Here is a 23,486-nt window from a genome sequence, read left to right as displayed (position 1 = left end):
CATGCCATACTGCACTATGGGCCATGTGCCCAACCCAGCGTTCCAACTAGAACACTGATGGAATGAAGTCAGTATTTTGCTAGTATAAACTTTTACTACATTGAACTAGGAGTTGCCCGATAAATATATTACAAAACAAGAATAGGAATTAAAAATCCCAAAGTTAAATCCTCATCTCCTCAGGAGTCCTGCAGTGGAAGTAACAGAGACACAGCCAGGGCTGGAAACACTTACCTGGCTTGACTGTCACGTTCACATAGCCTTCCCCATGGGCACTGTGACCCTCTACAATCACTTTGAATTCATACAGTCCTGGAGTGAGCTGCAGAAGTGAGAGAAGATCTTTCAGACAACCACAAAGAGCAGCAATTACGCTTAAGATAACATGTATATCTGAACTTCCACATGCTAAATCTTTCACTCTTTTCTTGTTCTGTTTCCAAATGGAAAAAGTAAACTAGCTAAAGAGATAAAACACTGAATTAAACTAAAAAAAAAAAAAGAGCTTTTAATGTGAATCTTATTACTGGCTGCCTCTGGAACAACAGAAGGGATTTCAATATCCCTGTACTCCCATTTTCTTTTCAGAAGAACATTAAGGGCCTAACCATTCTACTTCAAAGTTATGAAATTAAAATAATCAACTCTTCAAAGAAAAACTTGTGTAAAGATACCAAATAGCTCCCAAATATCTGACTATTTTCCCCTCCTGAATTTTACTAACTGTATAAACATAACATAAAAGGAAAAAAACCCAGAATGATAAAATCACCCACTATCTCACTATCCTCACACATCAACTCATCACATTTCTCTATTTCCTTCCAATCTTTGACCACATATAAAAAAATAGTTTTATACAGTTTATTTGTTCAACAAACATTTACTGAGACCCAACCTTGTACCAGTCATTGTCCTAGGCTTGGGTTTGGAGATGAATAAGGTAAGATCTCTACCTTCAAGGAAGTTACGTTTCAGTGGCATTCAGGGTCTAGCTATCAATAGGATCAAGGTATCAAGCTTTTTATTGTTCTTTCTTCCATTCATTTAGTATGAACACTTTCCCCATTATGGTACAGTCTTTTTCATATTCATTTTAATGACAGCAGAATAGGACATGAATAAATGTGTCATAATTCACATAAGCATTTCACATTGTGGATACTTGTGTTCTTTCCAAATTTTTACTATTATGACTAATGCTGTAATGAACAACTTCCAGGCAAATGGATTATTTTTCTTTCTTTTGAATTGTCTGCTTTGGGTAAATACTAATTGACCGCAAATAGCGTTTTGACCACTTCCTCCTTGTAATACTCTCCTTCCTTGGCTTTCCCTTCTCTGCCCATGTTTCATTTCCTTCAGTTTCCTCTACCTTCCATCCTTAAATGACAGTGTTCCCCAGGATCCCAACCTCAGCCTGCTGGTTTCCTCACTCTGCACTCTCGCTGGTTGATCTTATCCACTACTGGGGCTGATGTGCAAATTTACCTCCCTAGCCCAGACTTGTCTTCCCATCTCTATCCTCCTTCCCCCAGCTACTAACTGGACAACAGAACTCAAATGTCTCACAGGTGCCTCAATCTCGTTCTGTCCACAAAGGAATTAATCATCTACAAACCTCCCCCAAACCTGCTCCTCTTTCCAGTGAATGTCCACCTAGGTGCCTAAGCCAAAAAACTAGAATTATCCTAGACTTTTCTTCCCCAGCATCACCATTCAGTTCACCAATCATCAAATTTTATCAAGTTACCTCCATGTTATTTCTCAAATCTACTCACTTGTCTCCATCTACACTGTTATCACCCTAGCTTTTTTTTTTGAGACAGAGTCTCACTCTGTTGCCCGGGCTAGAGTGCCATGGCATCAGCCTAGCTCACTGCAGCCTCAAACTCCTGGGCTCAAGCAATCCTCCTGCCTCAGCCTCCCAAGTAGCTGGGACTATAGGCATGTGCCACCATGCCCGGCTAATTTTTCTATATATATTTTTAGCTGTCCATATAATTTCTTTCTATTTTTTTAGTAGAGATGGGGTCTTGCTCTTGCTCAGGCTTGTCTCGAGCTCCTGAGCTCAAACAATCCTCCTGCCTTGGCCTCCCAGAGTACTAGGATTACAGGTGTGAGCCACCGCACCAGGCCACCTTAGTTCTTAACCATTCATTTTAGCACAATTACTGAAAGCATGGGCCTTAGAGCCAGAAAGCTCCAGTTCAGATCTACCATTTAATAGATTTGTGACCTCTGTCCAAATCACTTCATTTCTCCAATTTTTAGTTTTGTCATTTGTAAAAGAGATAGCAATACCTGCATCTCGGGGTTGTTATGAAGATTAAAATAAATAATTGTGTAAAACAATTAGCATCATGTCTGACACATGGTATGAGCTCAAAAGGTGGCTTTTGATTTTTATGTTATTTATTTAGTTTTTTCACTCAGGCTACTATCATTTTATACCTAAAGTTTACAACAGACTCTTCATTGGTATTCCTAGTTTGAGTCTTATCCCCTCCAATCTGCAGTCAGGGTGATCTTTCTAAACTGAAGATCTGAACATGTCTTTCTGCTGCTTAAAACCGTTGAAAGGCTCCCTCTTCCCCCTGGGATAAGAGTCAAAGTCCTTAATCTGATATACAAGGTTCTATTCAATTCGGCCCCTGCATCTTTCCAACTTACTTGTGCCACTGCTTTTCTCATACCTTAGGGTCCAGTCAGGCTGACCCACATATAATTCCCTTTTCCCCACATTTTCTCTCTCATTTTTGGCCCAGTGGACATGTTGCTTCCTCTGCTTGGGGCACTATCCCTCTACCCTTTACTCAGTAAGTCAGTTACCTTTCATGACCCAATTAGGCAAACTCTAAGAAATCTAATTCCCCAGGGCTTCAACAGCCCCCTGCACTGACTTAGTGTATCACCTATTATAATTACCAGCTTCCTGTCACTATCACCTACTAGACTTTATTGTCTTTAAACATTAAGACTGGGGTTAATTCACTCTGCACTCTCTGGCAAATCCCCAATTCCTGCCACATAACCAGCGTACAATGAATAGTTGTTCAAGGAATGAATGAATGAATGAATAAATGAGATTGCTGGGTCAAAGAATACAACATTTTTATGGCTGTTAATAACTACACTGAATCCCATAAGGACTGAGCCGAGGTACAAAGGCATGTGGCCACAAATAACCTAGCTCAGCTCCCAAATGCTAAAATCCTTATGTTACCCTTAAAAGCTGTTTAGTGTATATTTTCGGCTATCACTACCATGCTGGTACAGTCTTCCTACCATAAATGAAAATTTGAGAATCATACACTAACAAATACTGGATGTCAGCCAGCCAGACTTTTGGAGGATTCATTTCTGAAAGACTGTTCCCAACTTAAATGTGGACAGAAAATTCTATATTATTCATCTCAGCAAATAATCAACTTCCTGCAAGTGAAAGGAGACAAATTCACCTTGGACAGTTTGAGGATCTTAGAATATTTCCCTTCCATTTCTCCACTGTAGTCTTTAGGATGAGTAATCAGCTGCCAGTCGTAGGTGTAGGTTTCTCCTATAGAAGGGCAGTTACAAAAATCATGAAAACACACACCTACACACACAAAAGATAGCCACATAGCCTGCCAATAACAAATCTCTTCTAAATCTTGATAAGGCCTTAGGTTTCAAGATTTCACCCCAAAGTCTGCAGGGAAACCAAACCATCTGCAAAAACAGAGTGGCTTCTGCTGACTCAGCTATAAGTTAGAGCTTCTTCCAACTTTCTCTCAGCAATGCTCATTACTGCCCCATATCCGCCCTCCCCAGGGGCAACCCTCCCTAAAAAACAGGCTGGTTGTGGTGTGGCATATCACTGCAAACATATGCCCTACCAACCACTATAGATGAACTCATTGGGAACAAAGGCCATTTTCTTGCAAAACTTCTTTTGCAACAAAGAACAGCAATGACTTCTAAATAACATGGTTCAAAAATAGCTTTTTACAGAGTGCTAACAATGCTCCTCTCACTGAGGTCATCACACCCTGGTGAGTTAAAAGAGCTACTTCATTCCTGCTGAGCTAAATAACATGCTACAGAAGATGGTAGGGGATGGCCCATTTAAAACAGGCCCCGCTGAAATTAATTAAGATCAAATGAAGCATTAAATGGTCCTCATTTGCAGCTCAGACTGTATCACTGGGTAGGGCAAGGGTAGAATCCTACTATTGAAATGGAATCCCCTCCCCGGTAAAAGGGGTCTTAAATTTTTTTGGCACAAAATGCATTTCTGGCTAGGAAAGGGTGGGATTTGGTAGGAAGGTTTAGTTTAAATTACTACTCAAAAGTAAAAAAGAAAAAGAAAAGAAACTTCAAGTGCTTAGCAGAGAGCAGTCACCTTTTTCTTATTTCATGAGTTCAAATGTTAAAGTTAGCACAGAGAACCTAACTCCAAGTTATCCTTCATCTGAAGACCAGATTCTATTTTATAAGCCTGGGACACAAGATCTTCCTTCCTCCCTCCCCCCAAAATTAGTATTGTTTTGGCCAGTTGTAAGCAAGGGAAGCTCTCACAGATGTGTAGAGTATGTAGAAGTTAGGTTAGGGGAAGAGCAGGAAAGAAAGCAGCAGAAGTAGGATTCAAGCTAAGAGACATTTCTTCTAATTATAGTTTAAATTTTCTTCCACACAGAAAACAGACCCACAGTAGTCTAGGAACTGACAATTTTATAATATCTAAGGCTAACAACACAAATTTCAAAAAAGACAATATTCCCAGGACAGAAAACAACTATGCCTTACAGGCAGTAGTTCCTGAGGACGGGAACTACTGAGAGTAGGTCTGTTACAATGCTGGCTGTAGACATTTAGGGTAGTGGTTCTGAGATGGGACCTCCAAACCCTATAGGGATCCTGATGGGCTGCCACAGGTGGGGGTGGGATGAACAGCATGCAGAGTTGGTCCTGCATCATTGCCCCCCAACCTTGGAAAGTTTGAAACCATCTATCTCATATCTCTGATAAGCGCTAGAGAACCTGGGGAGAGCAGAGTTGAAAAGAATCTGTTTCTGAACTGATGTGTTTTGGAATATTGGTGTACGTGATGATAGTAACTCACAAAAACGTACATGCAAATATGGGTTAGGAAAGAAAATACAGTAGAGCCAAGCGTATCTTCACAAGAGTGGGAGTAATCACAGCTCAAGGCCGTTCCTTTCTCACCTTCATGTTCAAAGGCCACCAAATTCAATCACCTTAACTTGCCACCAAAGAAAGGAAAAAAGCTTTTCTTGAGGAAGGTAGAATGAATTGATAAGGGAACCTCAATTTGAAAGCAGAAATACAGAACAGAGAAGGCATTTTGGTTCTGGAAAAGTACTGTTTACATAAACACACTATTTGGTATTAGCAAAATTAGGAATACTGTATTAGAAAGGTGTGTACCTAAAATGGAAGGACTGCATCCTGAATAGGAAAGGGCATTCTACTTGACCAACCTTTTAATGAGAGTAACATAAAGCTAACCATTTTCCGTCAAAGTATGCTTCACTCATGTCATATACAGTCTTAAGAGAACATGTATGTGTTTATCAGTCAAACTCTGGTATATTAACATTTACTTCAAAAGTGAAAGGAATGCTCATATTAAAAAAGTTTAATGATTCAATCATCCCCTAATTTATATATTTTATAAATTTGAATTTTGTATGTGACATTGGGCTTATCTTTTTTTTTTTTTTTAAAGAGACAGGGTCTCACTATGTTGCCCAGACTGGCTTCAAACTCCTGGGCTCAAGTGATCCTCCCACCTCAGCCTCTTGAGTAGCTGGGACTATAGGTACATGCCACCATGCCCAGCCCTTATCTTTTTTTTTTTTTAAGTTACAACTCTATAATAGCAATAGGCTTACTTCTCTCCAAGTTCTATCATTTTTGTTTTTGTTTTTTTTGAGACAAAGTCACTCTCTGTCACCCAGGATGGAGAGCAGTTGATGTGATCATAACTCACTGCAGCCTTGAAATCCTGGGCTCAAGGGATCCTCTCAACTCAGCCTCCCGAGTAACTGGGACTACAGCCATGCATCACCATGCCTGGCTAATTTTTTAAAAAATTTTATAGAGATGGGGTCTTGCTATGTTGCCCAGTCTGGTCTTGAACTCCTGACCTCAAGCAATCCTCCTGCCTCGGCCTCCCACAGTGCTGGGATTACAGGTGTGAGCCACCATGCCAGCCTACATCTGCTATTTACTAGTTCTTTGCCTAAAATACACAGATTAATCTGAGTCTTAGTTTCTTCTTCCTCTTCTTTTTTTTTCCCCCCTGAGACAAGGTCTCGCTCTGTTGCTCAGGCTAGAGTGCAGTGGCATCATCATAGCTAACTGCAACCTCAAACTCCTGGGCTCAAGCAACCCTCCTGCCTCAACCTTCCGAATAGCTGGGACTATAGGCAAATGCCACCATGCCACCATGCTAATTTTTCCATTTTGTGCAACACTGGGGTCTTGTTATATTGCTCAGGCTGGTCTCAAGCAATCTTCCCATCTCGGCCTCCCAAAGTGCTAGGATTACAGGTGTGAGCCACTGTGCCTAGCCAGTTTCTTCCTCTTGAAATGGGTATAATACAATCTAATAACTAAATTCTACATTGTTGAGCATCAGCTATATGCTAGGCACTGAACTACTGACTTAAACACTATCTCATTTTGCCCATAAAGTAACCTTATGAGGCAGGAATTATTATCCCCATTTTACTGAGAAAGAAATCAAAACTCAGAAAAGTCATTTACTTAAAAATCAATCAGCTAATCACTGGCTATGCTAGGATTGTAAGCCAGGCTTGACATCAAAGCCTATGTTCTAAAACCCTTTATTATATGGCCTCTTGTTTTACATAAATATTTATATACACCCATGCTATGTCTTATCCTCACAGGGCTGCTGTAAGGAGTAAATGAGTTGAGCTATGTGGATATCACTGTAAATTAAAATGTTATCCTAGCCAGGCACAGTGGTGTATGACTGTAGTCCCAGCTACTTGGGACCCCATTGCTTAAAAAAAAAAAAAATTCTATCCAAATTTAAAGGGAGTTTACCGTGAAGTGGTTCTTGGAGAACAAATGCGTTTAATTGAACTGCATTCTTAGGCAGGGTTATCTGTACACTCTCTCCAGCAGATACCACCAGCTCTCTTATAACTGGAAACAAAGTAAACATAACAGAGATAAGAAATCGATCCAAACTGTCCCATTTCTCTTCTTCCTTTATGATCAAACTCCATTCATGAACGATATTCAGCTGCTATCATCATTTACTAATCATTTTTCTACTCTCTAATCCTCTGAATTTGATTCTGCCTCCCCTTTTCCATTGAAAAGGATCTTTCAAGGTCATCAATGAACTGCTTCTTAGCCAATCTAATAGCTGTGTCTCAATCCTCATCTTGCATCTCAGCGGCATCTACTGCTGCTAACTGCCTCCATCTTAAAACTTTTGGTGATCTCGGCACCGTATCATTCTACTTTCCCTCCTTTCTCTTTTCCTGCACCGTGTTTTAAACTATAGTCTGTCTCTAAACCCTCATTACATCCCGGTTTCCACAGAGTTCAAATTGTTTAAAGTATCACCTCTATGCTGATAAATAACTTTCTAATAAGATACATATAGAGTCTAGAAGGAAAGGCAAATCTCGGAAACAAAACCTACCTTACTTTCTTTCCATTCCAATTGCTACAACCATAGACTCATTGTTCACACTTAGGTTATTCCAAGAATCTTACTTGATCTTTCCTCTACCAGCTGTCCCCACTCTGATCCATTCTGTCTTCCTAAAACACCCAATACCATTAGTCTTTCTAAAATACTCACTGACCATGTTATTCCCCTATTCGAGACCCCCGCTCCCACACCATGTTTAAGGGCTAAACTTCTAACCTGGCATTAGAGAACTACCATCATCTGATCTCACCATCTCATCCTTCCTACTCAATTCTGCTGCTAGTTATATATGTTCCACAGAAGCCATGGTCTACTCTCAGGGACTTTGCTAAAAGCTATTTCTTTCAATTGGAATGTTTGCCTTTCTTTATTCTAAATACAGCACTTTTTTTCTAGCTTAAAGTCTGTCTCCTCTCCAAAAAATCTTCCTAGACCATTTCAGTCCAAACTAATCTAATCTTGAACCACGTTAGCATTTTTGGAACACCCAAGTCAGCAAAGACCTATATACTGTCTTTATACTATTCACCATCTATTTCATATATGTCGGGATTTCTCAGCCTCAGCCCTATTGACATCTTGGACCAGATAATTCTTTGTTGTGGTGGGGGGACTGTCCTGAGCACTGTAGGAGGTTTAGCAGTACCCCTGGCCTATACCCACTAGATGTCAGTCGCACCCCCCGCCCCAGACCACAGTTATAACAACCAAAAACATTTACAGACCATTGAGAACCACTGATGATACAAATCTTATTTCTCTGACAATAATTGTTCATTTGGTATGAGACCTTGAAACTAGGAGAGCTTAAAGCAAACAACAGGCTGGTTCGCTCATATTTCAAGGTTGGGAGGTGAGATGGGCTCCCTAGACAAATATGAAACTTGAGATTTCTCTGCCTCTGCTTGGGAACATTGCACTTGGGGAGAAATAAAACATCCTTTATTGAAGCTGCAGCATTTGGATGCCCCAGGAGATGGAATAAGAACTCTCTGAGGTGACTTTCAAAAAGGAAAACAGAAGAGAAACCATGGCACTCAGAGAAAGTATAATGGACCAAAAAATGGCTATATAATACAGAACAACCCAAGCCCTTCACAATTACACCAAAAATTACAGGCATTCTGCCTGAATACAAAAATTACTTCAGTGCCTCAGGATTTGAAACCCTAAAATTTCATGTTCTAGTACCACCAAAGGAGACCCTAGGAAATTAAAAATTGGCAACAATTCACTTCCACTGGCTTTGCTTCACCCTCTTGTCTTTTTCAGGGGACAAAGATCAAATTAGTTTCCCTGATTAACCATTTCTTCTTAATACCTTAGAACAGCACCTGTGAAACACAGACTTGTTGTTAAGGCAACACTCTATGTATAAATCTCTTTCCTATGAGTGGCTTTAAAAATAAAAATGTTGTAAAAATGAGAGACAGATATCTGACCTACAACCAGCCTTTCAGAAGGCAAACAAGTGCATGGATCCAACTCTTTCCTCCCAGTAGCCTCTGTTTGTTTGATTCCTCTAACATTACATAATTGAATCTTGTGCCTTTAAGCTCTGGGAAAATGAGCTTCATAAACTTCCACAGGCTGGCGGCCTGCTGAGAAAGGGATCTAGAGCCCCAAGTCCATGATTACAGAGATACTGACAAGGTTGTTTATCTCTATCATACAGTGTTCAAGTCATTCCTCCCTCCCTTCTTTCCTCTAAAAGGGAACATTCTGATCAAATGCTTCACTTTCCCATTTTAACTACAAGGGCAGGAGCAAAGGGCCTCACCTGGGTGTGGTGCTGAGGTGCTCTGAAAAGAGGGCTGGGGGGCGGGAGTGGCATAACCGTAAGAGGGAGCCACTGGCAGAGAGGTAGCAATCTGGATATTCCCAGAACTTTTGACTTGCTGAGGGCTGGGCGTAGGACCAGGATCCTTTGATATCTCAGGTTGCACTGACACATTCTTTGGCCAACCAGGCATCTCTGCAGTCAGGTCTGTGGTTAAGAGACTGGAAATTGTAACTGCCTTGTGGACCTAAAGAAACGCAAAAACTCATCTGAGTAGGTAAGAGTTATACAGGTTTTCAAATTTTGTCTCATGAAATAGCAGCACATTAAATTTGTTTTCTTGAAAAATGCAAAAATGTCAAAAATATTAAAGAAACTAATCTCACTACCCAAAGATATATGGTGCGGAAAATGTTGATATAAATCATCTCAGTTTTTTTCTATGCAAAGAGTTTTATTTAAAACAAAATAGTAATGACCGTACTATGTATACTTTCATCTTCTTTTCTTAACGTTTATGTTCAATCTGTCTACAAATTCTTACTGAGTACCTATTATGAGAGCAGGCCTTGTAGATCCAAAATATGAATAAAACTAATCATTGTGCTCAACAGTGGGGGATTGAGAACTGACAGCATAGTAAGCCAAAATGGTGACTATACCTATAAAAGTTATGAAGAACCAAAACACAATCTAAGTATACTTAATTCCTTAGAGGGAGGGTGTGGAGAAGAATGATTTTTTTAAAAAAAGAAAAAGGCTTCCTGGAAGAAGAGAATCTTGAGTTTTAGAGGAAAAACAGTTGTTTACCAGACAAAAGGCGGAGGGGAGAGAATGAGTATAGGCATGAGAAATGAAATTAACATGGTCTATGTTGGGAGCTGAAAGCCATAAGCACAGTGAGGGGCAGGAAGTAATGGAAGATAAGCTGGAGATACAGGCAAGGACCTGGCGAAGAAAGTATCATATGCTACTTTAAGGAACTAGGTAATGGTGAGCAGCTTAAAGGATGGATGCAGGGAAGTGACAAGGTCAGGTTTCTGTTTCACAGGTCGCTTCTCAGTGTATGGGTTTGAAGAACAGCAGGAATACTGCTTAGGAGGGTACCACATTCATCCATATGAGAAATGATGAGGGGTGAAACAAGGGCAGTGGTATGGATTTTTAAAAATCAAATTAGTTGAAGTGTAATTCACAAAAAATAAACTACACACATTTCAAGTACAGATGGTCAATGGTTTTTTTTGTCTGTTTTTTTTTTTTTTTTGAGACAGAGCCTTGCTGTGTCACCCCTGCTAGAGAGCAACAACATCATAGCTCACTGCAGCCTCAAACTCCTAAGCTCAAGCAATCCTCCTGCCTCAGCCTCCCAGAGTGCTAGGATTACAGGCGTGAGCCACCATGCCCCGCCCTAATGTTGTAACAAATGTATACACCCACATAACCACAATTAAGAGAGAACACATTTCTATCAGCCCCAAAGGTTCATTCATGCCCCTTTGCAACAAATTCCTGCCACCACCTTTAGGCTCAGGCAACCAGTGGTTTGTTTTCTGCCACAGATTAGTTTGGGTTTTCTTGTATTTCATATAAAAGGAATCATATACACACTATTTTTGTCTCTGGCTGCTTTCATTCAACATGATATTTCTGAGACTCACTGAGGGTATTGTGTGTATCAGTAGTACCATTCTTTTTTATTACTGAGTAGTATTCCGTTATAAAGATAGACCAAAATTTGTTTTCTATTCATCTATTGATGGAGATTTCAAAAGTTGTTTTCAGTTCTCAGCTATTATAAATAAAGCTGCTATCAGTGTTTGAATACAAATGCTTCCATATACATGTTTTAATTTATCTTGGGTAAATATTTAATACTTAGGATAATTGCTGGTTATACATAAGTGTATGTTTAACTTTATAAGAAACTATCAACTGTTACCCAAAATGGCTGTACCATTTTGCATTTCTACCAGCAACATATGAGAGTTCCAGTTGCTCTACCACTTGGTATTCCTCATCTTTTTATTTTTTGTCATTCTAGTGGTTAGGAAGTGGTATCTCACTGTGACTTAATTTGCATTTTCCTGATGACTAATGACGTTGAACATATTTTCATGTGTTTACCGGCCAGTTTTTCTTTGGTGAAGTTTATTCAAATCTTTGCCCATTTTTTTACAGCTTTATTAAGCTATAATTGACCTACAATAAATTGAACATATTTAAAGTGTACAATTTGATAAATTTTGATATATGGGTACACCTATGAAACCATCACTACAATCAAGATAATGAACATATTCGTGACTTCCAAAGATTCCTCATACTCCTTATAATCCCTTCTCTCTCCCACCCATATTCCCTAAGCAACCATTCTCTGCCCTTCTCAGCATAGATTAGTTTTTATTTTCTAGAATTTTATATAAATGGATCATGCAGTATGCACCCTTTTTGAGGGGGAAGGAGTCTGGCTTATTTCAAGTTATTTTGTTATTCATCCATGTTGTATGTATCAATAATTCATACCTTATTATTGTTAAGTAGTGTTCTGCTATATGAATATTCCACAATTTGTTTATTCATTCACCTATAGATGGATATTTGGCTTGATTCAAATTTTGGGCTATTACAAATTAAGCTGCTATAACCATTCCTCTACAAATCTTTGTATGGACATGTCCTTTCATTTCTCTTAGGTAAATAATTACAAGTAGAATGCCTGGTCATATGGAAGGTGTGTACCTTTAACTTTTTTTTAAAAACTGCCAAACAGTGTTCTAAAGTTGTTGTGACATGACACAGTACCACCACCATTGTGAGTATTCCAGTCATCCTACAACCCTGCCAATTTTTAGTGTAGAAGTCTTTTTAATTTTAGCTATTCGAGAGGTATGTAGTGGCAGCTCATTGTGGTTTTAATTTGTATTTTCCTAGTAATTAATGAAGTTGAACATCTTTTCACGTATTTATTAAATATCTGTATAACTTCTTTGGTGAACTATCTGTTCAAATATTTACTCATTTTTTAAAAAATGGGTTACTAGTTTTCTAATTGAGTTACAAGAACTCTTTATATATTCTATAAACAAGTCTGCTGTCAGACATATAATTGGCAAATATGTTTTCCCAGTCTGTAGCTTGCTTTTTCATTTTCTTAGTGTTAGCTTTTGATTAGCAAAAACTTAGAATTTTGATGAGCTCTAATTTATCATTCTTTTCTTTTATAGCTCATGTTTTCAGTGACATATCTAAGAAATCACTGCCAAACCAAGATTACAAAAATTTTCTTCTACAAGTTTTGTATTTTTAGCTCTTAAATTTAGGTCTATGATCCATTTTCAGCTAACTTTTCTGCATTGTGAGAAGGGTCAAGGTTCATGTTATCACATATCACTATTCAATTGTTCTAGCACCATGTGTTAAAAAGATATCCCTTCCCCAATGAATTGCCTTGGCACATCAATTGACCATGTAAGTGTGGGTCTATTTCTGGACTCCATTATGTTCCATTAATGTAGTCTATTTTTACACCAATACTACTGCCTTGATTACTGTGACTTTATAATAAGTCTGAAAGTTATTAACAGATAGTTTAAGTCCTCCAACTTTGCTATTTTTTTTAAACTGTTTTGATCACTCTAGGTCCCAATCCATAAACATGGTTGTATTAGTTTCCTAGAGCCACCATCACAAATTATCATAAACTTTGTGGCTTAAAACAATAGAAATTTATTCTGTCACAGTTCTGGACACCAGAAGTCTGAATTTAAGTTGGCAGGGCCTCACTCCCTCTGAAGGCCCTAGGGGAGAATACTTCTTTGCTGCTTCCAGCTCCTAGAGGCTCTTAGCTTTCCTTGGCTAATGGCAACAAGACTCTAATCCATGCCTCCATCTTCACATGGCCTTCTTTCCTGTGTCTCTGTGGATCCAAATTTCCCTTTGCCTTCTCTCGTAAAGATACCAGTCATTAGATTTAGGGCCCACCCTAAAGACAAGAATGTAAGATGGTTCCATCTCGAGATCCTTAACTAATTACATCTGCAAAGATCCTATTCCCAAATAAGGTCACATGCTGAGGTTCCAGCTGGACATGAATGGGGCGGTGGGATTTAGACACTAGTTACTAGTTACTACAATATATTACAATATATCGTAGTAACTCTAGATTCCATTTTATTTTTCTGATGGGCTGTTGATACCCATTACAATGGTATCTCTCTCCATTTATTTCTTTCTCAAATTTCCGGAATATTTTGTAGTTTCCAGTATATAGTTCTTGCACATACTTTGTTAAATTTATCCCTAAGTATTTCATGCTTTTGAAGATTATACGTAGTTTAAAACTTCAAGCCAGGTGTAGTGGCATGCGCCTATAATCTCAGCTACTTGAGAGGCTGAGGTGGGAGGATCACTTGAGCCCAGAAGTTCAAGCCCAGCCTAGACAACAGAGTAAGACCCCATCCCTTAAAAAAAAACATTAAAAATAAATAAAAAATAACACTTCAATTCCCAATTATTCATTGCTAATATATAAACCCAGTTATTTTTGTATATTGACCTTATATCCTGTAATCTTCCTAAATTCACTTAATAGTTCTAGTAGCTTTTATGTAGATTCCTTGGAATCTAGGTACATAATCATATCATCTGTGAATAAAGGCAGTTTTGCTTCTTCATTTCCAATCTGTATTTCTTTTTCTTGCATTATTACATTGGCTAGAACCTTCAATATGATGCTGAATAAAAGTGATTAGAGCCAATTCCCTATTTGTTAAGCAACTGTCATCACATTTTCCTTTAAACCTTTGAATATAGGTTTATTTATTTACTTATTTTTTTGAGACAGAGTCTCACTCTGTTGCCCTGGGTAGAGTAGAATGGCATTGTAGTAGATCACTGCAGCCCCAAACTCCTAGGCTCAAGTGATCCTCCTGCCTCAGCCTCCTGAGTAGCTGGGACTACAGGCCCGTACCATGATGCCCAGCTAATTTTTCTACTTTTAGTAGAGACAGGGTCTCAGTCTTGCTCATACTGGTCTCCTGAGCTCAAGCAATCCTCCTGCCTCAGTCTCTCAGAGTATCCTAGCAAGGATTACAGGCGTGAGCCACCGTGCCCAGTCTGAATATAGTTTCTTTTAATTTCTTAAGCATATTTTAAGCAGCTGCTTTGAAGTCTTTGCTAAATCTAACAGCTGGGCCAACTCAGAAATATTTCTATTAACTACTTTTTTTTCCTGAGCATGGGTCATACCTTCCTGATTCTTTCCTTATAAGTCTCAATATCTGGTTGAAAACTGGACATTTTAGATAATATATTGTAGTAACTCTAGATTGTTTTACTTTTCTGATGGGCTGTTGATTATTTTTAGTAACTTCCCTGTACTTAAACTGTAGAATCTGACTCCCCCATAATATCTTGCCACTGATATCTCTGCTCAGTTTTTTTATTCTTGTTTTTATTTTAAGTTGGCTTCCTAGGGATCACTCCTGTGTCTGCATAGTTTAGTTGTCAGCCAATGATTTGGGCAAAGCATGCTCATAGGCCTTGAGCCCATTAAGCTTTGCCCTCTGCCACCCAATCTGTGTATTGCTTAAGGAATGCATTCAAAGTTGCAGCCAGTTCTCAAGTCTCCCTTGGGTCCCTCCTGCACGTGTAGGTAGTTTCCCAGTCAGCCAGGGATATGTAGAGTTTATTTTAGCCCTTCTACGGCTCTCTTATTTTCAGGATCTTCCCATTAAGTTCCTGGCAGGTCCACCATTCACTTCAACAGGCACTGCAATCTTGGGCTAGTAAAGCTGTGGATTCTCTGCATTCATTCCTAACAAAGTTTGCCACTTTTAGTTGGCAAAGGCATGAGTTTTCACCCTCTGCCTCAGTCTACCCCCTTTGGCAGAAAAGTTGCTAGTTTTCACGTTCCCCCACATGCTGGCAAAACTGTAATTCTTGTCACCAGAGCTGAGGTAATGGATATAGGGACAGATGGGAGACGTCTCAAGAAGAAGACCACAGATTTCCCCTGCACTTACTCAAAGCATTACCAGCTTTTTAAGAATAAATTCTTCTCAATTTTTTTCTGCCTCAATTATATATCTAGTGCTCTGAATATTTGGTTTTGACAACTTTGACCCAGTTTTATACTTGTTTACAAGAAAATTACTAATACTTATTGCTGCCATAATGGAAGTCCTCTTTGTTTCTATTTTCTCATTTTTAATACTGTTTCCATTTCTGTTTTGAAATGCCTTATCTGCTCGCTCATTAAAATCAGTTTACTTTAATTCTAAGAATATACATATAATAGCTACTTTGAAGTCTTTGATTACCAACTCAAATATCTGAGTAAACTTGGAGTCAGTTTCTATTGACTACCGTTTCCCCCTGGGTATGGGTCACTCTTTCCTGATCCTCTGCATGTCTAGTAATTTTTGGTTAAATAGTAGACAATCCATCTCATACAGGTAGTGACTCTGGATTCTACTGTGTTTTCCTTGGAATTATTGGGTTTTTTTTCCTAGTAGGCAAATAACTCACCAGGACTTAAACTGTAGACTTTGCCCCCTCTCCCCACACAACGTTCAATAACTGATATCTCTGTGTAATTCTTACAGCTGCTTTTTTAGCTCAATCCCCTGCAGGTCAGCCTGTGTAATTGATGATCCGCCAAGATTTTGGCCAGAGATGATATTCAGAGTTGAGGCTTGTTCTTACTGTGCTTTCTGTGCTTCTGGGGATTCCTCCCTAATTTTTTAGCCTTAGATTTTGTCCTATGATGCCTCAAGCCCACAAGATTTCAGATTTCTGCCACCTGTTTTCCCATGGTGGGGCAATGCACTCGGTTTTTTTTTTTGAGACAGAGTCTCGCTCTGTTGCCCGGGCTAGAGTGAATGCCGTGGCGTCAGCCTAGCTCACAGCAACCTCAGACTCCTGGGCTTAAGCGATCCTACTGCCTCAGCCTCCCGAGTAGCTGGGACTACAGGCATGCGCCACTATGCCCGGCTAATTTTTTCTATATAGATTTTTAGTTGGCCATATAATTTCTTTCTATTTTTAGTAGAGACGGGGTCTCACTGTTGCTCAGGCTGGTCTCGAACTCCTGACCTCGAGCAATCCACCCGCCTCAGCCTCCCAGAGTGCTAGGATTACAGGCGTGAGCCACTGCACCCGGCCCACTCAGTTTTTAAAAAGTAGCAAACTAACAGAGCTCACCTTGTAAAGGTCCTATTTTTGAAAGACAGATCTGCCTCTCTGATCTCTGCCTGCTTTTTCACCCAGCCTCCTGGAGTCTCCCCATGCAGGAGTAGTTTAGAGGTTCAGCCAGGGATTTTAGTAGAATTTTAGCCCTCCTGCTAAATTTTCAGATATTTTTCTATCACGAACTCTGTTCTTTGCCACCATAAGAAAGTAAGGCTGGGGTTTTCCACTGCCATTTTCCTTTGCTGTTGGAGTTGTTGAATACCTTCAGGCAAAAAATTTTAAAAGCTGCACATTCACAATTCTTATCACTTCTAGTTGCTATTTTTTTCAAAAGTAATCTCTCCTCTAGCTTCTGTTTGCTTTTTTAAATACATTTCCAGTTTGTTAAATACATTTTTTTTTACAGAGTTTATAAAAATTATCCGTGGGAAGGTTCAGGAGATCACTTTACTCTGCTATCATTACTGGAAATTCCCCCTCTGGGATGAATTCTAAAATATTAAGAATCTAATATTTGTGAAGCTGAAATAGATGTGCGGTTTGAGAGAAAGAGTCTGAGATGACATCCATGTTTCTAGTCTGAGTGAGGGACTGACTATAGTAGTGTCAAAATCTAAGACTACAGAAGAGCAATGTTAAGGAAATTATAGGCAAGTTATGTTTTAGACATACTGAATCTAAAGTACCTCTGGGAAATTCAAGTGGAGACCAAGACTTGGAATCAAGCCTCAAAGACAGTAGCTGAAGCCATGGAGTGGATGAACTACAACAAGAAGAGCAAGTAAGTAAAGGAAATAGAAGTTCAATAATAGAACACCTGGGAATCCAAGGCTTAAGATGTGAGCAGATGAAACAAAAAACAAAACTGACTAACAAGGAATGGTCAGAAAGAAGGAAAAGAATCTGGAAAGTAAACAAGTAAAAAGGGAAAACTGCAACCAGTATGAAATAATGCAGAAAGGTCCAATCAAATAAAGACTGAAAAGAATACACTGCAACTGGCAACTGTGAAGTTACTGGCAATCCAGCAAGAGTAGCTTCAGTGGAAACCAAATTCCACAGAGCTGAGGATTAAATACAAGTAAATAAATAAGAGAAAGCAAGTACAGACCACCCTTGACATTTCTAGATGAAAGGGAAGAGACAGCAATGGAATAGCGACTAAAGATGCAAAAAGATAAGATCAAGGATATATCTGGAAGTACTGAGTTTGAACAGTAAGCATTATGTTCTCAGACTAAAAATACAATGATAGGGTTTAGAGTATTGTGGAAACATTTAGGAGAGCATCTGGGCCCAATTTGGGGAAGTGAATATCAGAGAAGTCTTCCTAGAAGAAGTAAAGCCTGGGACGAGTCTGGAACAGTAAGTAGTATAAGTAGTGGTTAAACAAGTGAATGCCAAAAGGTTAAAAAAAAAAAAAGACAAAAAACATGGTGAATTTCTGCTTCTAGTCAAGACGGAATAACAGGCAGAAAATTTATCCTCCCACCTGAAACAATTAAAGAAACCAGACAAAATACATAGAATGATGGCATTCAAGACAACAAAAAACAGCAATTATAAGAGATGAAAAACAAGTAAGGTGATCCCTATGATTGTCCCAACTTGCCACCTAGGGACTGTTTCTGGGCCGTAGCCTAGGAAGGGGAAATACAGGCACAGGCCAGCAGTCTTTCAGAATTGAAGAGATGTAGTTGGGAGTCTGGGAGAGAAGAGAGCTACATGGAGACAGAACTCTGGAGATCTGAAGAAGATCCTCTCAAGTATTCAACTGAGTACTGATCATCTGTATGTGAAGACACTACCCAAGGCCAGGGAAAAAACTACCCAAAAGGATTATAGGGAATGGCATCCAAGTTCACATGGCCTAAGAATAGTATCTATTCCAAAAGCCAGGATGGAAAACTTCACACTTCACAAGCCATCAGTTAGAGTACTAATAAAACTCTTCCCTCAGTAGTGTGGAAAAATTAATCTTAGATTAAATACAGCTCTGGACTCACATGACAAAGCTTAGAATAAAGACTCAAAACTATCAGACTGTTTTCAAATAATTTAACCACACCCCAGAACAAAGTACAAGAATACCCATAGTGATACAAAAAATATCCAGCACCTCACTAGGTAAAATTTACAATGTCTGGCAACCAATCAAAAATAACCAGACATGTAAAGAAGCAGGCAAATAAATCTGTAATGAGGAAAAATATCAATCAATTAAAACTGATTCAGAAATAACAGAGATGACAGACTGGTAGACAAGGATAAAATAATTATTATGATTGCATTCCATATGTTCAAGAAGTTATGGGAAAGACTGAACATATTAAGTAGAGACATAAAAGACATTAAAAAATCCAAATCAAACTTCAGAAGACAAATATGTATGAGACATAGGAGATGAAATATACACTGTAGAGATTTAATGGCAGATTAGACAATGCAGAATAAAAGATTAGTAAACTTGAGGAATTTCAATAGAAACTATTCAAAATGAAACACTTGCCTAAGCACTACTTATACTATTTATCTTCAAGTAGTGGGGAAAAAGACTGAAAATAAATGAAGAGAGCATCAGCAAACCATGAAGCAAATTCAAGTGGCTAAATATGCTTGTAACTTCAGTTCTTAGAGGAAGGGGGATGGAAAAATATTTGAAAAAATAATGATCAATAATTTTCCAAGTTTGATGAAAACTATAAACCCACATTCTAATCCAGATTAGAGAAGTTCATAAAACCGTAAGCACATAAACGCAAAACTACACCAAAGAACAACTTAATTAAATTGTTTAAAACAGTGATAAAGAGGAAATCTTATAAGCAGTCAGAGAAAAAAATACATCACAAATAGAGGAACAAAGATACAAATTATATATTTCTCCACTGAAATATAATAATATAAGCTAGAAGACATAGGTACAATATCTTTAAAGTACTGAAAGCAAAAAGGAAATCTACCAGCTTAGATTTATTTAAACGGTGAAAATATTTTTCAAAAATGAAAGTGAAATATCACTAAAGATAGTTTTGATAAGCTAAAGATGTATACTGTCAACTCTATAGCAACCACTAAAACTACACAACAAAGAATTATAACTATGTATTAAATTCTTTTATCACTGCTATTAGTGGCTTAAACAATACAAATTTATTATCTTACACTTCTGTAGAATAGGAATCCAACACAGATCTCACTGGGTTAAAATCAAGGGTTTGGCAGGGCTGTGTTCCTTTCTGGAGGCTTTAGGGGAGGAATCCATTTCCCTGTCTTTTCCAGCTTCTAGAGGCCACCCACCTTCTATGGCTCATGGTCCCCCTTCCACCATCTGCAAAGCAAGCAACGTTGTATCTCTCTGGGTCTTTCTTCTATAGTTACATCTTCCACTTTTAGGGACCTTTGTGTTTATATTGGGCCTACCTGGAGAATACAGGGTAATAGAAGATAAAATCTTCCTATTTTAAGGTCAGCTGATTAGCAAACTTTATTCCATCTGCAGCCATAATTCCTCCTTGCCAAGTAACATAACATAATTAACAGGTTCCTGGGATTAGGACGTTTACAACCTTAGGGACCATTATTCTGGCTACTACAACTAACAAGCCAACAAAGGGGTAAAACAGAATTAAAAAATTAATTCAAAAGAAGGCATAAAACAGAAAAAAATGGACAAAGACACATGGAACAAATAGAAAACAAATACTAAGTTGGTAGATTTAAATCCAATCACATCAATAATCACATTAAATGTAAGTGGCCTAACTCCAATTAATCAGCAAAGATTGTCAGACTGGATAAAAAGCAACCCATCTATATGCAGTCTATAAGAAATCCACTTTAAATATAAAAACACAAATAAGTTAAAAGTAAATAATGGAAAAGATATATCATGCTAACCCTAATAAAAATAAAGCTTAAGTGGCTATGTTAATATCAGACAAAACAGACTTCAGAGCAAAGACGATTACCAATGATAAAGAGGATTATACCATAATGATAAAGGGGTCAATTCATCAAGAGGAATAACAAGGCCAGGCACGGTAGTTTACGCCTATAATCCCAGTACTTTGGGAGGCTGACATGGGAGGACTGCTTGAGGCCAGGAGTCTGAAATGAGCCTGGGCAACACAGTGAGACACTGTCTACAAAAAAAATAAGAAAAATTAACTGGGCATGGTGGTGTGTACCTGTAGTCCTAGCTGCTCAGGAGGCTGAGGTATGAGGATCACTTAAGCCCAGGAGTTCCAGGCTGCAGTGAGCTATGATCATGCCACTGTACTCCAGCCTGGGTGACAGAGCAAGACCCTGTCTCTAAAAAAAAAAAAAAGAAAGAAAGAAAGAAAAGAAAGAAAGAAAGAAAAAAGAAACTATGAAGTAGTACTGAAATTTTTAGGGGATGATATAGAGTTGGGTGGAATTTCCTTGGGCAATTTTTTCTGGCACTTGACAGAAATCATAAAATCTAACCCAATTCTGAACAACCGTATGTCATATAATCATGCCCCAGGTGGATGCACCTGTTTCTTCTTCAAGGAAACCTTATTTAGAATGATGAAAGGTTTCAATTCACATTTGCTTTCTCCATCTCTCCATCTCCTCTATTCTTCCTTCTCCCTTCCTCCTTGCCACTCTGAGGCTACCCTCTCCAAGTCAAGCAAGCCAATGCCATATTTCAAGAAAACGAAACAAAACTTTCCAACATTACCTATTCCATTCTGAGTAGGAGCCTGCAGGGTGCACACGTGATGTTCACACGTGTCAGGTCATATCCTCACAGTCTAGGTAAGGGCCCTCCTTAGTAAGACATATGCTATCCTAGTGTCTACTCAATATAAAGAACAATTCACAAAAACTCAGCTTCTAACACACTTTGATTTGAGACATAGTGGTACTGAAATAAAACAAAACCCACCACTGTCACTAATAAAAATCCTATCAGAGGAAAGACAATGTCCTCTTGCAGTAGCAAAGACAGTGGGGTTTATGGATATACCCCATCTCAATTCTCAGCAAGCAAAGCCAATACTGAAGAACATGGCAGGGTTTATCTTTGCAGTAAATATTTACAAAGTCATTTCTTCTGAGAGTCTCCTTAGAGTAACTAAGACTACCCATGAAAGAGGAAAGGGAGAAAGATGACAGCCTGTGGGGCTATAGACAGCTAGTTTTGGGATATGGCTCAAGTTCTGCCAGTTGGCAAGGATTTGTTAATGGACTCACACCAAAATCCCCGTCATCTCTTGCTTTGTAAGTGCTATAGACTGAATGTTTGTGTCCTCCCAAAATTCCTGTGTTGAAATCCTAACCCCCAAGGTGATGGTAATTAGGAGGTAGGGCCTTTGGAAGGTGATTGTGATCATGAAGGTGGAGTCCTCTTGAATGGGATTAGTGCCCTTATAAAACAGGCCCAAGAGAGCTTGTCTGCCTCTCTACCACGTGAGAACATGGCTAGAAGGTGCTTCTATGACGAACAGCCCTTCACCAGACATTAAATCTGCCAGCACCTTCATGTGAGATTTTCTAGCCTCCAGAACTGTGAGAAATATCTTTCTGTTGTTTATAAACCACCCAGTTTATAGTATTTTTTATATCAGCCGAAATGGACTAAGACAATAAATTAGCTTACAAAGTAGCCAACAAACACAATTTGAAACCCATTGCACATACTAAAAACCAGGTAAGTAGATTAAAGAACCAGAACTTTTAGGAGATTAAAGGAGAAAATAAGTAGTTATAATGGAAAAAATAAGGAACAGGTGTTATGTTTCAACAACGAATGCTTCAGGAGAGGAATACTGCAATTACAGGGATTGCTGTCATGTCCATACGCAACGAGGAAAGCAGGCTGCTCAGTTCTTCTCTTGATGCGATAAACCACCGGTGTAAGAGGAAGGTTGGTGGGAACGCTAACCTTCTCAATGAGGGGTGAGAAACTCACACAGATTATTGAAACCAGACAGAGGTCTAGAAGGGAGGGAGCCTGGGACTAAAACATTTTTGGTAAAGGTTTTTAGCCTGTCTGTCAGATAACTGAGAATGAGAATCTGGGGAAAACTAGACCCTAAGGCAGCGGTCCCCAACCTTTTTGGCACCAGGAACCAGTTTCATGGAAGACAATTATTCCACGAATGGGGGGACGGGCAGGGGGGGGTGAGGTGAGCAATGGGGAACACACCCTGCAGCTCATCTCCTGCTGCGCCACCCCCCTACTTTCTAAGTTTCACTGAAGACTAACAGGCTGCAGCCAGGGCTTGAGGACCGCAGCCCTAAGGGATCCCAAATTTGTCAGGAAGTAATAACCAGAAGCATAAATGAACCCTGGACAAAAATGTTACAAGGCTAAAGGATGTAAAGGCAACATTTAAAACCAAAAACCAAAATCAAGCAAGCAAGCAAAAAAAAAAAAAAAAAAAAAACCCTGAAAAACAAATCAACAAAACAAAAACATGAAGGGAAATAGCACTGCTTAGGTTTCTGTCGTTGGTTATGTAAGGTTATTCTGTCGCTGCCCACACCCCACGCCTCTATCTTCAAGCCTTGCGGGGAGCCAGCACAAGAGTTCCCAGTGAAAGGAGGCAGCAGAGGGATGTCCAGGTGCTTACAGCTCATTTATCCTCAGTCATTTGTTCCATGGAAACCCACTGGTTTGCTAGGGGTTGAAATGCTGTGATTATTGACTGGGAACAGGCAGATGATGACGGGAGAGAGAGGAACACCTCAGTCTTCCTAAAGCCTCGACTTACACGTGGAGATACCTCAGTGGACCTTTGTTTCCTGGGCTCAAAAAAAAGCACTTCTTCCTCTCTC

General features: G+C 39.1%; 1 protein-coding gene across 3 annotated transcripts in view; it reads right to left on the bottom strand.

Annotated features, from left to right (window-relative positions):
• Nucleotides 1-23,486, bottom strand: part of KIAA0319L (KIAA0319 like) — a 95,636-nt gene that overhangs the window by 26,694 nt on the left and 45,456 nt on the right. For all 3 annotated transcript variants that reach the window (XM_045548288.1, XM_045548289.1, XM_045548291.1), the window contains exons 4-7: nucleotides 9,483-9,729; nucleotides 7,081-7,182; nucleotides 3,462-3,559; nucleotides 235-322 (exon numbers count right to left, since the gene is read on the bottom strand). In XM_045548288.1, the coding sequence (XP_045404244.1) occupies nucleotides 235-322; nucleotides 3,462-3,559; nucleotides 7,081-7,182; nucleotides 9,483-9,729 (535 nt within the window). The remainder of the gene's footprint in view (nucleotides 1-234; nucleotides 323-3,461; nucleotides 3,560-7,080; nucleotides 7,183-9,482; nucleotides 9,730-23,486) is intronic.

The sequence above is a fragment of the Lemur catta genome, chromosome 3 (assembly GCF_020740605.2).
Source record: "Lemur catta isolate mLemCat1 chromosome 3, mLemCat1.pri, whole genome shotgun sequence".
Taxonomy (NCBI): domain Eukaryota; kingdom Metazoa; phylum Chordata; class Mammalia; order Primates; family Lemuridae; genus Lemur; species Lemur catta.
Note: the sequence above shows the minus strand (reverse complement) of the source record. Positions and strands in the feature narration are given on the sequence as shown.